Source organism: Sorghum bicolor, chromosome 4 (genome assembly GCF_000003195.3).
Source record: "Sorghum bicolor cultivar BTx623 chromosome 4, Sorghum_bicolor_NCBIv3, whole genome shotgun sequence".
Taxonomy (NCBI): domain Eukaryota; kingdom Viridiplantae; phylum Streptophyta; class Magnoliopsida; order Poales; family Poaceae; genus Sorghum; species Sorghum bicolor.
Genome location: NC_012873.2, coordinates 58,394,693 through 58,411,811, shown reverse-complemented (window position 1 = coordinate 58,411,811; position 17,119 = coordinate 58,394,693). Strand labels below are relative to the sequence as shown.

Here is a 17,119-nt window from a genome sequence, read left to right as displayed (position 1 = left end):
GTGAACATCTATGGTGGACATCTCATCTCAGCAAACATAAACATCGCGACGGAAAAAGAAAACAAATCCATTCGCGATGCTCCACTGTCGACGGAAAAAGAAAAAGCAATTCATTCGCGATGCAGCCGATGCTTCACTGTCGACGGTTGGGAAGTCGCCGTCTGGCGTCTATACCTCGTCAGCTAGAAGGCTCGATCTTCGAATGGCTGGACGGATCCACGAGCGAATGAGAGAAACTCCGAGACTATGTAATCTATATTTGGCTATTTTGGAAAAAAAAAATTGTCTATTTTTGGGGGAAAAAAAGAGAGTCTAACAGGCACGTAGGATGACTTAGAGCAAATATAACTTGTTCTGCTTTGTAAAATAAGCGGAGTTCTCGCATGCTAAATATAACAGGATGCTTTGTAAAATAACAAGTAATATTTCTTAGAATTCTCGCATACTAAACATAACTTGTAAAATAACAAGTAATATATCTTGGAATTCTCGCATGCTAAATATAACTTGTATGTGTCATTAGCCATTTGCCTCATCCTATTAAAAAGCGGAGTTTTGTGTTTTTTTATTGAGGTATCTATTTCAGAGGTTGGCTAAATCATAAGTTTAGCTATCTATTTTTACCAACTTTGTTGAGGTTGGTCTGAGACTTCTCTGCACTTGTCTATAGGATATAGCTGCCTCGTTCCGACTCGTGCCTGAATCCGCAGCTCAGGCACGTAGGATGACTTAGCGCAAACTTCTTGCAAATAACAATCATTTTATTGAATAAATTACATGTTTTTACACCAAAATTCTCTGTAGCTAAGTAAAATGGAATATACACTTTTGCTCCTGAAGCTGCGTACACACTGATAGTATAAACGTGAAACCCAACAGTAGCATCGACAAAAGAACAAAAGAATGATCATTTAGAAATGAAATGTACAGTCTTTCCTTGGTGTCTGTCCACTCTGCTGCATGTCACCACTTACTGCCCAAGTTTCCTCCATATGCCTTTCTTTGCTGTCAAGCACTTCAATTTGCCAAACACAAAACCGGACTTCTGAGGGTTGCCATCCACGAGCGAATTCTCGTATATCTCTTTGCATTCTTGTACAACCTAAGAAACAACTAGGGAGTAAGAATCTATGACCAAATTACTAGAAAGCATTGGAAAAAACCTAATCTGTCAATAAGCACAAAGCGGCCTTCCTTTGGACCACAGGACCATTCATATGTTCAGCACCAATGACGCAAACTATGTGAGAGGCATTGTGATGTTACCTCCTTAGCTTCCTTTCTTGGAATGCCTTCCCGCATTGCCACAAGCTTCTCAACAACCTCAGGCTAAATAACACAGATGTCAAGTTGTAGGGCATAATGAGAAATTAACACGCTGTTTCATATTTTTAAATAATCAAGCATTAGCAAAGCTGGATATATTTGTTAGGCAGAAAAATTACCGGGCAATCAGGTTGATGTTCCAGTATATTTGTGTAAATGAGAGTAAAGCTATCCAAACTCTCAGCTGAAGCTAGCTCCCTCATATCTGCCAGAATCCGCACTCTGCTTTCAACTTTCTGGAACAGTGTAAAGACAACTTTTCAGTTCCAAGTTAGTAATACAGAAACATCAAACGAAAAAAAAAGTATCCACATTTCAATAAAATGCATGCACAAAACTGCATAAGATTTTCCACATTCGAACTCTCACACGAGACTCCCTAGTTTCTGCTTTGAATGAAGACCAATCTGTAGTAGTAACAGAACAAAATCCTAGCAGAAACTATACTTACTGTCACGTTGATGTGTTCCCTGAAGAAATCCATAAGCACCTCTTCATCTAACCTCATCCTCTCTATTGTGTCTTCTTTTATGTAGTTTTTCTACAGACGCAAAGGAAACACATAGATTATTGACAGGGCATGTCAGACAGCAGTTGTTAGTTTTTGAAAGTTCTTCTCAGACATAATATTACTTATGTGAATTTTCTTTTTGGGGGTGAATGTTGTCAAATCGGTATGAACAGTGCAACTCTTCCTTTTAGAGTTTTAATATATATTATATGATCCTTAAAGTCCCTCCAGATATGGACATTTAGGGTACAGTATGACACAATTTAACTAACTTGAACACTACATCAGATATGGAGAGTTAGGGTACAGTATGACACTATTTTACTAACTTGAACACTAAGGGTAGTTCTGCAAACCTGAGAAAGGAGATGATCAACATAGACCACGATTGTTTCCTCTATGCAAGCCTCCACAAATCTTCGAAATGATCTTTCTTCAATATACCTACAAACACATACACACACAAAAAGGTATTAAACTAAAGCACATAAAGACAACTATTAAAAGCAAAACTTTAGACTGTTAACGTTTAACTTCGATAAATTAAATTCACCAGAACAGAAATTTGAAGTGTGCATTCAAACAACACTCCATAGTTTATGAGAAACAGTACTGATATGTTGAAAACACTAAATAGTGCAGACAATTAGTTGCACTGCATCTACCTGCAACTTTTAACATTCGCCTCAAGCATTTTAAATTTATTAACATGCACCTGAGTTTCCATATTTGGCAAACACATTGTTTATGTTTGATATTCTGGGATATTTCAGTAAACTTCAGACGTGGCTTGATGGCATAGAATATGGTGTGGTGCAGTTTTCTCAAAACTATGCCACAAATCATTTCATAATGAACGCATAAAAGTGTATGTGAACAAAATATGTATAGGCAACAAGATTTTCCAGGGAATGTACATTCCTACATAGCTTCATACCACATGTCAGTTTCAATAGGAAAATAAAGCTTACATTTTAACATCACCAAAGTAATCAGCAAATGTTGCGACAAGATATTCTGTGACCATTCCCTCCAGCCAGTCTGGGCAGAAAGAATCGTGTGAGAAAACAAATTGCAACCAGACATTCCATAGACAAGAGAAGATCAGAAGACACTACATGAAGTATGTCACAAAAAATAGGCAAAGCACACTAGAACAGTTCATGACTGTTGGCACCTTTGTGCCAAACAGTACATCAACTTAGCTTGCTTACTGGGAGGGTATTAACAGAATCATGCTGGACTCACTACTGAATCACACATCAGATATGCCCACTTGGGATTCAACACATAGTTATACAGCCAAAATGGTAAAAGTAAATTCTCAATAAATTCGAGGGTGTGTTCAAAAGAATGGGATTGCTCTATGATTTTAGGGTTTAGTTTAAGCTAAACCCTAAGCATCCGGGTCCTAATGGTTCTTATCCAAAAAGACCTTGAATGTTCTTTTACACTGATAAACAAGTGTAAACAACTGTTAGCACCAAATATGACAAGTAGCTGTTGAAAATAGTAGGGAATATCTACAGAAAATCTATCAATCTCTTACAGAATGAAAGGACCTGCAGGCGTTAAAATTCAAAAACGGACCAAGAACTGACATATATGAAGTGTTTGGTTTGAGGAGTGAGAGGCTGATGGATCATTTTATACTAGCTTCAAACCCAATTTTATTGTTTGCTTCGAGGAATGGAATGGGTTGACCTGACCCATCAACTCATCCCTCAAAAACACACATCTAGTGTAAACATGAGGAATGAGGTCATCCTACCAAATTTCATGGGATTATCTCATAATGGGCCATTCCATCTAGGATTGATTAACTTATGAAACTAAACACCCAAAAGAAAAAGAGAACACGGACAATGCTTCTATTAAAGTACCTTTCTGGTAAAGCTTCACGAGTAGATCCTGCACACCTGGGTCTTCAAAAATAACACTAACAGTTTGGAGGACAGCCTCCTGTTGAAAGAACAAATAATAATGCTTGAAATGACTGTTTCATGGGCGAGGTAAATAGATGTATAGCAATATTGTATGCATGCAGCACAAACCTTGGCAACCTCTAGAAATCCTTTGCAAGTGTCCTCAAAATTAACCTGTAACAGAATATTTTGCTTATACTTCAAAAAGCATAAGGTGAGTGAAGAGATAGAAACATTGTACAGTAAAGAACAATTAACATCAAGCTACAAATAGGGTTAATATTTTCAGTTTTACAGAGAATGCAAGAATTCAGCCAAGCACCAAGACCAGTAGTCGACAAGGACCAGATTTCTCCCATCCAGTTTGTTCTCCCGATTCAAATTTCAAACATCCCAGTTTTGGAAGTGAGATTAGCTCCCAGTGGAATTTCACTAGCACAAACAGCATTTGCGCATAAATAGTACAGTACATGCGAAGCATGCGATGCTTAGATTTAGGACAAATCTCAATTTTGCAAGCTATGATCCAAGAAACATACATCTGATGCTTCCCAGCTAGGTAGGGGAGTACAAGTGTACAACTGTACAAGTATGGTGATATTTAAGTGTATCTTTAGACCAACCACAACTCCACAAGAATGCCTCCATGTTGGTCAGGTCAAAGTTGAAAATTACACCTATAGGACTAATACATATTTACATCCAAATTTTGATTTATGAATAGCAAAATCCAGGCAGCTTCCATCTACTAATATTTGCCAGGAAACTTTATTCTTTACGCCAGACAAAAGTAAGAAATTTGGTTCCTACAGAGAAAGAGAACCGATATAGCTAATGCATACAGTCTGGTTGCTCTTTGTACCCTCAAAAAAAGTATGTCTAGACAAGTTTCTCTCTCCGGAACCATGCCAAGTAAAAATCTGACCCTGGTGGGAAATAGAACCCTGGCCCTGATACTATGTGTAATACTTCAAGTTCATAAAGAAGAAACTTAAGAATGACTGAGCTATGTAATTCAAAAAACATGAAATCATCTCTTGACAAGTTAAAACACGGTTGAAAGAATGACATCTAATAAAGAGCAAAAGTTGTCACAGATTTGCACCTGTTCAGCATAGTTTTGTGGAAGTGCCTCCAATGTACTGCTACTTAACTCTGATGAAAGTTCGTAGCAACGCAGGTTATTGTTAATCTGCACCCACATACAACATAAGGATCAAATAATAAGCAATAAAGGAAGACAGAAAATTCACATCTCGTCGAGGTCCAAAAGCAGAAAGGAACATACCAATGCACATAGAGATTCCAGACCAACATCAGAAGCCGGCTCCTCAAGTCTTTGCCTCTCAGCTGCTTGAAAGTCAAGCATGACCTGCAAATGACAAAAATAGAAGATCTAAATAACATATTAACTGATTACATAAGCATGAAGCACAACAAAACAAACCTGGTAGACTACATAATCTCATAGGGTAACTATATAATACCTGAATAACCGCAAGAGCGATGCGATATAGCATGACGTCTGTGCTGTTGTCTCTAACTATCTGAACTTGCTCAGTTAATATTCTGAATAGATCCACTGCTGCAGGTGTATATAGTTTTCCATCCTCTGTACTCTTTGGTGGTTGTGTTTTGTCAGCCTCCAAAATGTTACTGTACCATTTCTACAGAAGAAAACAAGAAATAATACATGATTCTCATGTTTAAGTTCATCTACATTCAGTAGATCTAGAAAGAAGTACCTTGGTTGTTGCCTGCATACGCTCAACATACATGTTCATGAGGGGATCCAATGCACCACTTTCAGAACAAACTTGGGCAAGTGATTCATCCACACCAAGACCAATCAAATTTTCTTGATATTGCACAACCCAACCAGTCACCTACAGTGATTAATCTATTAATGAGCTTGCTAAGAACAGAAGTAAAAAAATGTTTACTCATTACTCATGAATCAAAGGTGCACAATCTGAAAAGGTGTGGTGAGAATTATATTATGATATTTGAGATAAGGTACCTTCAGGATATTTATATTTTGAATATCGTTTGCTCTATCACTGAGAAGTCGAAGCATCTGAATGAATCTTTCAGTATACAGGTTTACCATGAGCTGGAAAATTTCATATCTGTGCAGAAATAAGGTATGTGATAATTTAACATGTTGGCAAAGATAAGGAAACCATCAGGAAATGTTCTGCAAATCACTAGGTCTAAGGATAGACCTGCTTCCTTTCAGGATTTTAGCTTTAGATGGCATGTCAAAATAACCAATCAGGTCATCAATATTCTACAATAATAAAAGCGAAGACTCCTTTCCTTTACTCCTGTGTACTAGTTTTCAGTAATAACATTACTTCTGTTCTCTATCAACTGACTTATCGAGAAATTATAAGAACATGAATTTGGAAGCGTTCACAAAAGATAACTTTATGAGACACAAATTGTGGCCCATTGTGTGAGCTCTTAACATGTCTTTGTCTTGTTATAGTTTTTTTTTTAAGTTACAGCAAGAGGTGGCTATGACATTATGTTGATGTGCGCAGATTTGTCTTTGTTATAGTAAACTGATTGCCAACTTCCTGCTTTTTGTCTTGTACAGTGCTGTCTTTCTTTCGGTAGCTGGTATGGGTTGTGTCAGTGTCTGTTTGACTGGGTTAAACTGGAGGCTTATATTTTCCGAGTGGGATGCCGCTCGCTATGCTGTAAATGGTTGAACCATCTTTTGACTTTAGTTGAAAGACTAGGGCTATGCCCTAAAACTCTAAAAAATTACCAACTTCCTGTGTCTACAGAACAGATATTCCAAATCTAGCAACTAGATAAGTGTAGTTTATACTTTATACTAATTATCAACATACCTAGGAGGAAAGCATGGTGCAACGTAATCATATATATCGCCAAGCTCAGCTCCAATCTGTGTTGCAATAGAAGCAATGTAGCAAGCTATGAGTCAAAAAGATTGATAAGGTAAACCAAGGCAAGTACATTTCCTAAAGAAACATCAGGTACTTCTTTTTACACCCCAAATTACAGAGCCAGTAGGATGGTGAGATCCCCCCTCCCCTCCTGCTCGCACACACGCACGCGTAGTCACAAAAGAAAGGTGGCATTTTGGATATTACACCCAACCACTTCTAAGCTCACTTGCCACATAGTATGTCTATATATATTTCGATTTGTCATATGGAAATAGTATGCATAAATTGTCTTGGGAATGCACCTAATATCACAATCAAATTGTTTTCAACATATATTTTGATACAATCGAAGTTGTTTTGGGGACCATGCCTATGTTCAAAACAGTACTCTTTCCTGTGACAAGGAATATTTGTAGAGAAGACAAACAACATTTCCCCTCATGCATGACAATAATATTGTATGGTCCAACCAGAACTGTGAATTTTTGTAACACTAATTAGCAAACATGTTTTGACCATGACAGGTTCACCGTCATGAATCATGTAACTCATAAGTCTATAACTCACAGAAGTGCATTCAATCAATCAATAACCAAAGCTAACAAATAAAGTTCTTACTGCTTTGGCTTCCTCCAAAGCTTCCATCAAGTCCTCCACAAAAACAAGCTGCATGATGAAAACATTAGCTACTGTTGTGCATGAATTGCAATACTAGATCCTAAAATGCAGGATTGACTCAAGTACTACCTCAGTAAGCAACTTATTAAAGCGGGCCTCAACAGCCATCCTGATAGACTCATAGCATTTGTCCTTGTAGCCCTTTCCCTGAACCTTTGATTTTTCTTGAGTGCCCTTTCTTGGGGTTACCCCTGCACCTTTTCTGCTAGCATTGGGAAGGGCAGCAAAAAATCATTAGTAAGCCGATTAGAGAGAACCTGGTAACTTATATTATTATTCATTGCTTTCTCACATATGTTATGACTGATATGGATACCTTAAGATGGTGGACAAAAATGGAGCTGTAAAGGGTCAAGTTGTGTGACACTAGAAAAGCAATACAATCAATAGTAGAAACAAGTCATCAAGTCTTGCAGTGACAATACGTGAAAGAAGGCATTCTATGATAGTATGATCTGACATGACCATCAGAATAATATGAATATGCAGAAACGGCTGAAAGGTTTACTGAACTCAGGCACAACCGTAAGGTGCACAGATGTGCAAATGCTGGTATAAATAAACACAAAATGCAAGACATATTTCTGTGTTACACATATCATAATTGCATAAAAATGAAGGTTAACAGAAAATGCTATATCGTGAAGGACTTATGACTGCACTCTTCTAAAGCATGAACTGTATCATACTGGAAGAACAGAAATTTATCTGGCGAAGAAAAAGAGTGTACTTTGCAGTTCTGCGTTGGTTTGTTATTGTCGCCATAGCACCAGCCCCCTCAGCCTCAGCTGCTTCTTCTGCAACTTGTTGATCTAAGATCTCTTGCATTTCAACAACCCTGATGTAGTCCAAAATAAAATTGATGCAAGAATGTAAATTCATGAGTGCCATGGTATATACCAAATAGAACATAAACAGAAAATATAAGAAACTGTATATTTGAAAAATATATTCATTGACAAATTTGTATTAAAGCAAAAATTGAAGAATGAGCTGTACCTCAAAGCCCGAACCAATGTCTGAGGGCTGCAAAATTAAAGGTGAAAGTATAAATACTAGCATACATAGTGCATGAGGTACCTTTAAATATAATTAAAGCATGTATTCTGAGTTTACTGCTGCAATCTTGATAAACCAAGTTTTTGGATAAACAAATAGAAAGAATAAATAACAAAGACGTGTGCCATTTAGATCATAACAAGCAGTAACATTTTTTCTTGAACAAGCAGGAGAGCTGCATACCATTACTGGCATTACATTAAGAAGGAAAATAAAGGGGAAGAGCCCTTACAAACACACACACTCCCACATCAGAGAACTCGCCCATGTTACAAAATAAAACCCGACCACGGCCAAGACTTAACCCAAAATTGGCAGTTTGGCACAAGGACGTAACAAGTAGTAACATGTTTATTGCATGCATCTTTATTGTCAATGAAATATAAGGTGCAAAAATGTCTGGATTCTGGAACAATAGAGTCATATCACATTTGGATATATCCTCCAGAAAAAGCTACATGTCGAAGAGGGTAAGGTACCAGAAAAGGCAGCAGGTTGCTTTATGAATATAACTATATAAGATAGCCTATATTTGTCTCTAGGGGTTGTTTGGTTCATGTCGTCTCCAACAAGAATGTGAATTTATCCTGCTCAAATGTAAAAACATTATATTTCAATTTTGAAAGGCAATTATTCCATCTGGTGTTTAAATGCTAAAGAAACCTGTTTGTTGCAAGACTTAATATTTATTACTTTGCAGAAGGTGCATATAAGAAGAAAAAAGGTGACCAGAATCTAGGAATCCAAAACAGTGCCTCAATTTATAGTCATATGTCATAATCGTATAGAATAAACAATGTGTGTGACCCAAAAAAGTTACCTCTCTTTTGAAAGTTTGAAAAAGTTAGCGATGTGACCCCATAATGTTTTCTCAAATGTTTCCCATGTTCGATCAACGTCCTCAAAGTATTCTCTGTGGAGTGAAAAATCCATCAAGTGGATTACACTTGTGTACTTCATTGCAATACAGAACACAACAATTCTTTTGCATCCATTGATGTTGTAAAAGAGGCTAGCTATGAAAATAAACGGTTCAGCATCAGCTAGGTAACACATCATCCTTAGATGGATCAATGAGGGTAATTTTTCTTTTCTTCCACTGTTTTTAAATTATGCCATCAACAATACTTCTATTACCTGTCCATTAATTAAAAAAAGCCTAAATGATTCACAGATGGACTAAAATTGAAAAGTAGAAAGTGGTTGGTTGAGTACAGTTGCATATGCAGAGCAGTAGAAACTTCATATTTAGAAAAAATACATGCTTCTGGTAATTAGTTAAATGCTGATTTAGGTGACAAGTGACCTTAGAATGGAGCAAACCTCTATTGGAAATGCCTAGCTTATTCTAACAAGAGAGTTGAAAGGAAAATTAAATAAGGATGCTGTGTCTCATGAAAAATTAATATTAGATAGCCTTTGAAGTTCAAAAGGAGAACCTTAATCTTCCAACTTCTTCCTTGTGAGATGAAGCAGCAGCTAGAGCAAAACGCCTCTTACCATCAAGAGCTGTTAGTCTCTAATTTCAACACAAGCAAGATGACAAGGAAGAGTCAGATAAATAGAAAATTACCATTAGCGCATCCGATAATGATGTTGACTGATAAGTCAAAGAAGAAGAAAAATCAACCTCGTAAGTGTGAATTAACTCCTTGTCGTTGCTTAATGAGTCACGTGCAGCAGCTGCCTCAACAGAAATGGACATCATACCTCCCATATCCTACCAGCATACAAACAAGTATACTTAATTAGGATTCCATGGTCCTGTAACGTGGTTAGCACGATCTTTTCATAACTATACGAAAACGCAAATAGCATGATGCAAGGGAGTGGGAATGCAATGGTGACACCAAATTTGGTTAGCAAACCTTTAGAGTTGTGTTCAAATTGTTTCTTGCATTGCTAAGAAGCTTGATCTTGTCATGGTTCTCAATTAAAGTTTGACACTCCTGACACAACCTGCAAGTAAATTATTAACTAATGATAATAGGAGTGAGAAATGAAAGAAAAAACATACAAACTTTGGAAGTATGCTAGTCTATAGCATATCAGTCAAGCAAGAGAATGTGAAAAATGTAGAAGTCCAGATACATAGCTTACTTGTCTATATCAATGAAGTTCTCACGTAGTTTGTTTATTGTTTCTTGAGATAATGCTAGAGCATTGATGCCAGCATGGGCTTGCTCGACCTGTCAGTTTTCAAGCATATCCAGAAATAATTTGACATACATGAAGGGATATAGATGATGGAAGCGACAATAGTAACGTAATAAACCGAACATAGTTCAGTACTGTTCATAAGTTTGCCTGCTCATAGCAGATATTAAGGAGTACCTGTTCTGCCACCATTGTACTGAGTTGTGCATCATTTGTCTGAAAATTTTGTAAAAGGTATTCAGACAACAAAAAGGTACACAAAGTGGTTGAAACAGTGAATGTAAAATCTCCAAGAAAATATTGCACTTGCATATGTCCAAATCATTTTCTATATAACATATTATTTTTAGCATGCTTTCTTTTGTGGCTCAAGCCATTTTACGAGATGACCAATCTAATTTAAACAGCTTATGTAAGTATTCTCTAACACCCCATTTGGATGTAGATATTGGAGCTTGGAATTGGGAATTGGAATCAGGTTTCCCTAATTCTGCTGTTTGGATGCTGTGGAATTGAGATTTGGAATTACAAACCCCATTCCTTGGCATTGGACTACAACTAGAAGTGGCCTCTCCCAATACGGAGAATCCCACCACCAGAGAATTGGGTGTGGCTCCATATTGGGTGAAATTGGGCGTTCTGACCCACTACGCCCCCGAGCCCCAACCCCAACGCCTTCCTCGCTGCCCCAACCCTCTCCACACGTGCGCCCTAAGCCCCAACCCTGACGCCTTCCTCACCGCCCCGACCCTCTCCACACCTTTCCGCATGTGCGCCCCGAGCACTGACCCCAACGCCTCCCTTGCTGCCCCCACCCTCTCCGCGCATGCGCCCCGACCCCAACACCTCCCACACCTCCCTTGCCGCTCCACCCTCTCTACACTGCTCCAGACCCAACGCCCAGCCACTACCACCACCCGGACCCTCTCCGCACCCTCGAAGGCCTCTCTCACCACTCCTTCCCCAGCTCCGGTGATGTAAGGAGCTGGGTCATGTGTACAGTGGAGAGGCAGAGAAGAAGATGGATCAATTCTATGTACATCCAAACCATAGATTTGTTATTATATGCCATTTCCAAAACAAGGCTGATTTGGTACTGTAAATGATTCAATTCCAGCACCTCCAATATCTACATCCAAACGCTCTCTAAATCTTGTCAACAAGAGCCTGAGGTAACCCCAAAATGAATTTGCACAATAACAGCAATGAAACAGAAAAAACATGTAGCTTAGCTTATAATCAAGATAACAAAATACAAACAAATAAAACAAGCATAAGAACGGGGTGACTGAATAAAAAAAATCCCACCCCAACCAACTTAGGATTAATAAAATGCATTCTTGTTTGTTGTTTGTCAATAGAAGACAGAAGACTTCAACGGTCAATGTCCATTTGATTTTCAGTTTGTGGAAATTGAAAATATTTCAAATAGCAGGTTGAATTTTGTCTGTTTTCCAGTTCAAACATTGTCCTAAAGTGAAATACAAAAGCAGGTAGACTGATAAAAAAAAAGCAAGCAAACAAAAAGAGCGAAAGGCCCCAACCGTGTCATCTCAAATTTTTGTTCAGGTTTATCTCTCCACAAGCCTTATTTGTTAATCAAACTTTAGACATAACTTGTATGGAAGAAGTGTGAGTTCCAGTTCAATCATTGAAAGCGTGAGTATCAAACTATATTAACATAACACTGTAACAGCTTGCTAGCACGGTAGCACCTTCATCTGACACTGCAGAACAGAAACAACTGTTTACATCAAAGTTGCATGTAGCTCATAGCTCATCAAGGTTTGAACCAAGTGTCCATGCTTTTAAACTTAGCAGTTCCAGCTTTGCATAGATGATAAATTATTTGGAAAAATTGGAGAGATCTCTGATTCAGCTAAATAATTGAGCTAGCCCAGAATATTGTGGCACATTTGTCACTACGATTTCAAGCATGTGGTTCGCTTACCGGTCTGTAATGATAGGTCTTTCTCTCGGTGTGTTCGCTTTTTTTTACGCTTATGCGCTTTAAGTTTCCTATGTAATAAGACCTTGTAACCTTGCATCTCTATCCTCTACTTAAATGACATGGCAGTGCTCTTGCTAATTTTTCAGAAAAGAAAAAAATCACCATTTCACGTGAACATATTACCTATACTGACTGCAGACAGAACTGAACACAGCCACACACTTCTGGATGTGGCAGTATAAGAAGCTCAGTGGCACACAATAACTTAGTCATTAGTTTGGGCTATGATCCATTCGCGAAATTTCAACCAGAACAGAGCCACTATGATCCACGCCACGACTAAATTTCAACCAGAACAGAGAGGAGAAAAACTACATGGAGACGTCCCTGCGAGAATGACAATCCGGGTTAACCCAACCCATTCGCCTGCTACTTCAGATTCCGTTGCAATTGGCGGCACCACCGCGAGTAGAATTGTGAGGTTTCGGGGTGGATCACGTCACCTGCTGCCGCGCGAGGTAGTCGGATTTGATGGAGGCGATAGAGGACAGGAGCTCCGGGAGCGGGAGCAGCTTCGCCACCTCGCGCACCGCGGCCTCCTTCGCCTCGATGCCCAGATCCTCCATGGTAGCCCGCCACCGCGGATGCCGCCGCCAGCAGCCTGGGCACCGGCCCCGCGAGTCGCCTCCGAATCCGGCGGGGAGGCGCGCGGAGAAGAGCGCGGTGAGGGATGGGAGACGGAGAGATCGCGAGGACGGCTGGTGTGGTGTGGCTTCGGTCCTTGGTGGTTGAAGGTTAGCGTGGGGAGAAAAACCGAACAGGTAAGGTGCCAGTGCCAGATCTCACATTTCTTTGAGGAACTCAGTCTAAATAAACTTTTAAAAAAATCAACACGGAGAAATTGCTACGTGCTCCTCTCCTTTCCTCTGTCTAACTCAGACAAAATCAACTCGGAGAAATATATAAGCAGTACATATTTTGTTTCACAAGGAGTAGACTACTCGACGAGATATACGATTATTTTGATGCGAAGAAAATAGTACTGTGCAAACTTTTCGTCATGTTTTGAAAAGAAATAGTTTTTGTAAAAATTCTACTGTAGAAGACAAACTATTTGTATGCCGAAATGTTACTGCAATTTGTATATAACTTATAATGTTGTTTTACATAAAATCCGTGACGAACGAACCACAAAAAGAAATGCTAATATGTGTTTTGAACAAGCTTGTAGAGTAATAAAAGGGCATGTTTCTATTTTCTAATAGTCAACTAATGTTTTTTCTTTATAAAATATATATGTTAAGGGTCTATTTGGCATAACTTCACTAGTGATGTTGTTTTTTTAAGAAAAAGAGCTTCATGAGCAACTTTTAAAGTAAAGTTAAACTGTTTTTAAAAAGTTGTTTAGCAGAATAGCTTCGCGCAGCGGCTTCATGCATAAATGAAAGAGAAAAATGGGAGAAAGAGAGCTAAGATAAGCTACTTTTTTTAGCTTTATCCTAACTTATCTTTGTGAGAGAGAAAGAAAAATAACTTCACCCATGAAGCTATTTTGAAAAGGATTAAGTCCGCTTTTAGCCCCTCAACTATTGGTCGAGTTTAATTTTAACCCTCAACTATAAAACCGTCTGTTTTTCACCCTCAACTATCAAAACCGGTCACTTTTAGCACCCGGGGAGAGGACAGGGCGGTTTTGAGCCACTCTGAGCGGTTTTTCCTTTTTCTTTTCTATGGTTAAACCTGTGAATTTCATAGTGAATTGTTTAAGCATGGTAAATTCATCAATTTTTTTGGGTAGCATTGTCATGATGTTCTCTATGCATAAAAATGTGAAACTATGAAAGTAAGTATTTTTTGGATGCTAAAAAATTAGCTCTTTTAATTAATAAATACATGTTCTATGATTTTTGTAGGATAATATATATATCCTATGATCATGAAACTTTTTGTGTAACTGTTTTATATTAAGATAGACCTTCAAAAAAAGTTTAAGATTAATTTAATGATGTTTGCTTATGTCCCTAATTTATATGTAATTAATAAAGCATATAAATTAGGGATATAAGCAAACATCATCAAATTGATCTCAAACTTTTTGTGAAGGTCTATCTTAGTATAAAACAGTTATGCAAAAAGTTTCATGATTATAGGATATATATATATTATCCTACAAAAATCATAGAACATGTATTTATTAATTAAAAGAGCTAATATTTTAGCATCCAAAAAATACTTACTTTCATAGTTTCACATTTTTTCTGCATAGAGAACATCATGACAAGGCTACCCAAAAAATTTTATGAATTTACCATGCTCAAACAATTCACTATGAAATTCACAGATTTAACCATAGAAAAGGAAAAGGAAAACCGCTCAAAGTGACTCAAAACCGCCCTGTCCTCTCTCCGGGTGCTAAAAGTGACCAGTTTTGATAGTTGAGGGTGAAAAACAGACGGTTTTGTAGTTGAAGGCTAAAATTAAACTCGGCCAATAGTTGAAGGGCTAAAAGTAGACTTAATCCTTTTGAAAAATAGTGTTTAGCAAAAAAAAACTCATAATATCTCATGAAATTGTTATGAGTTGTGCCAAATAAACCCTAAGAAGCCCCTTGATTTTGTGACCCAAGAAGCTTCTCGGTTATTTCCACTTTTTTCACCTTTAGGCCTTGTTTAGATGTACAGTATCAAGAACTGTAGTTTTAGAAGCAATGATGTGTAAAACCGCGGTTTAGGAAAAAATGTATAGAATGGAGTTTTTAAAACTCCAAAAAGACTATAGTTTTAGTAATACCATGGTATTTAAAACTATAAAATTTGTTGCACCCAAACACTTCATGGCACACCACACACTAGCGGTTCTTGTCGTGGTCATAGAACTGCTTGAACCTGTTGATCACCATCACAAGCTCATCATCATCATCAAGCACCTCAATCTGCTCTTTTGTAATGAACATCAAAGAAGACAAAGCATAGAAAAAAATGATGAGAGGTTAGGAGAAGATCCTCGTGGACTAGACATTAGGATGGGTTTGTTAGGTTCTCAAATATGGCTCTGGATTTGCTAGTCTATCTTTGTGGACTTGAGCTTGCTGAATGACTCATCGACTATAAGAGTCTCGAAGTTTAGGGACCCAATCATTACAACAAATTTGATCTTCCAAACCCTTTGATCTAGGGCATGTAGCATTTCAGGGTCCTCTTATGTCCGTCATATGTTAGTTGTGACTTGTTAGCATGTATCTTGTTCACAATCAGCCTAGGCATGCAGAGCCTCATGTAAAGAGCATTACATGAACCAGTTAAGGTAGATTGTTCCTTAACCTACTCTAATGCTAATTGAAGGATTGTACAAGCAACCAAAGAGGGGTGAATGAGAGGCTAATCCATTTTTCCGATTTTGGCCTTTCAACTCCAACACACTTGCAAACTCAAACTCTCTAAAGTAAACTCAACCCTGTAAAACGGTGTCGAAAATTTATCAAAATTTAACCATAGCCTCTTGACATCTTAATGAAGCAACCACTAAATTTTAGCTCCAAACTTTGAACACCGAACTTGTCTGGTATTCACACCGGACATGTCTAGTATGATCGAGCTACTGCTGAAATTTTTGAGAAAAAATCGTTGAGGGTTCAAATCAACTCCGGTCAATCTAAAACTTTGCAGAGGTGTTTTAGAGGGTGTTGGCAGGATATCCTCGTAGCATCAACACCTATAACTCACACAAACTCCCACAATTTCAACATCCATAAAAAAGGTTGGGGTCTTTTCAAATTTCCTCCCAATGGTAGATTTTTGTGCTCGTGATGAATCTGCCAAAGGTCACTTGGTAGATATGATAATGAGAGAGTTCCAAGGACATATCCAATCCCACAAAACATCCCCAAATTCACTAGAACACAAGATCTAGTAAAAACTCATAAGGGAAAGGGAAGGGGAGAGGAAGAACCAGACAACAGATAAATCACTCTCTACATTGCGGATCTCAAAAGCATGAAAACAAAGAAACTAGAGACTAGAAAGCCTAGGAAATAACAACTAGAGAGATAGACTAGTTAGGAGCAATCATCCTCTTATTTACAAAGCTATTATAGATTTCCTAACCTACCCTTAAATATTTAGGCGAAACCACTTAACCCTAGGGCAAATTAAATGGCCCATCTGACGGACATAGGTTCTTCATGACTTTGCTTTGCCTCGATGCAAACTTTGCGATGATGCCACGTGTCGCCTTTCATTCTTGATGAAACTCCAATTGGGTTTTGTGGCCCAAACAAAAAACCTGTCCGCTAGTGGTTTTGAGGCCCAAACCACAAAATCGCCTGGAGAACGTATCCGCTACGCCTCTCCCACAATCTCGACATGTATCACTGTCATCCTCGATCGTCCAATCACCAAGTCCTCTAATGTTCCCACTTGACTTGGTCAACCATCATCTTGACTTAGTTAACACACTCTACTCCTCCACATGTACATTTGCTTATCGATGTATCTAAGTGTTAGCCACCCGTGGTCAGTCTTTCGGCAATCTAGGTTCCTCGCTCTAAGCCTCATGTCCATCCTTCACCGCTCTAGTCCATCAGCATGACACG

General features: G+C 38.3%; 1 protein-coding gene across 2 annotated transcripts; it reads right to left on the bottom strand.

The window, feature by feature from the left end:
• Window positions 741-13,375, bottom strand: LOC8075704 (exocyst complex component SEC6). Of its 2 annotated transcripts, none has more exons than XM_002452504.2 (25): window positions 13,032-13,375; window positions 10,755-10,793; window positions 10,521-10,609; window positions 10,289-10,379; window positions 10,051-10,140; window positions 9,860-9,939; window positions 9,241-9,333; window positions 8,361-8,387; window positions 8,092-8,199; window positions 7,431-7,566; window positions 7,302-7,349; window positions 6,624-6,679; window positions 5,783-5,891; window positions 5,508-5,648; window positions 5,250-5,429; window positions 5,051-5,134; window positions 4,868-4,954; window positions 3,892-3,936; window positions 3,721-3,799; window positions 2,809-2,878; window positions 2,194-2,281; window positions 1,778-1,867; window positions 1,446-1,562; window positions 1,267-1,329; window positions 741-1,102 (listed from the first exon to the last, which is right to left on the bottom strand). In XM_002452504.2, the coding sequence occupies exons 1-25, from the start codon at window positions 13,152-13,154 to the stop codon at window positions 971-973; spliced, it is 2,265 nt and encodes a 754-aa protein (XP_002452549.1). In that variant the 5' UTR covers window positions 13,155-13,375; the 3' UTR covers window positions 741-970. The 2 variants fall into 2 exon arrangements, with proteins under 2 accessions (XP_002452549.1, XP_021313995.1); XM_021458320.1 differs by having other exon boundaries at window positions 7,431-7,563; window positions 13,032-13,374.

What these genes read in the sequence shown, in the direction of transcription:
- LOC8075704 (XM_002452504.2), bottom strand. Translation starts at nt 13,154, where the DNA reads ATGGAGGATCTGGGCATCGAGGCGAAGGAGGCCGCGGTGCGCGAGGTG. An exon ending in ACATTGGTTCGGGCTTTGAG is followed by an intron (nt 8,200 to 8,360) that starts GTACAGCTCATT and finishes GGACTACATCAG; the next exon opens with GGTTGTTGAAATGCAAGAGA. An exon ending in TTGATCATCTCCTTTCTCAG is followed by an intron (nt 1,868 to 2,193) that starts GTTTGCAGAACT and finishes TTGCGTCTGTAG; the next exon opens with AAAAACTACATAAAAGAAGA.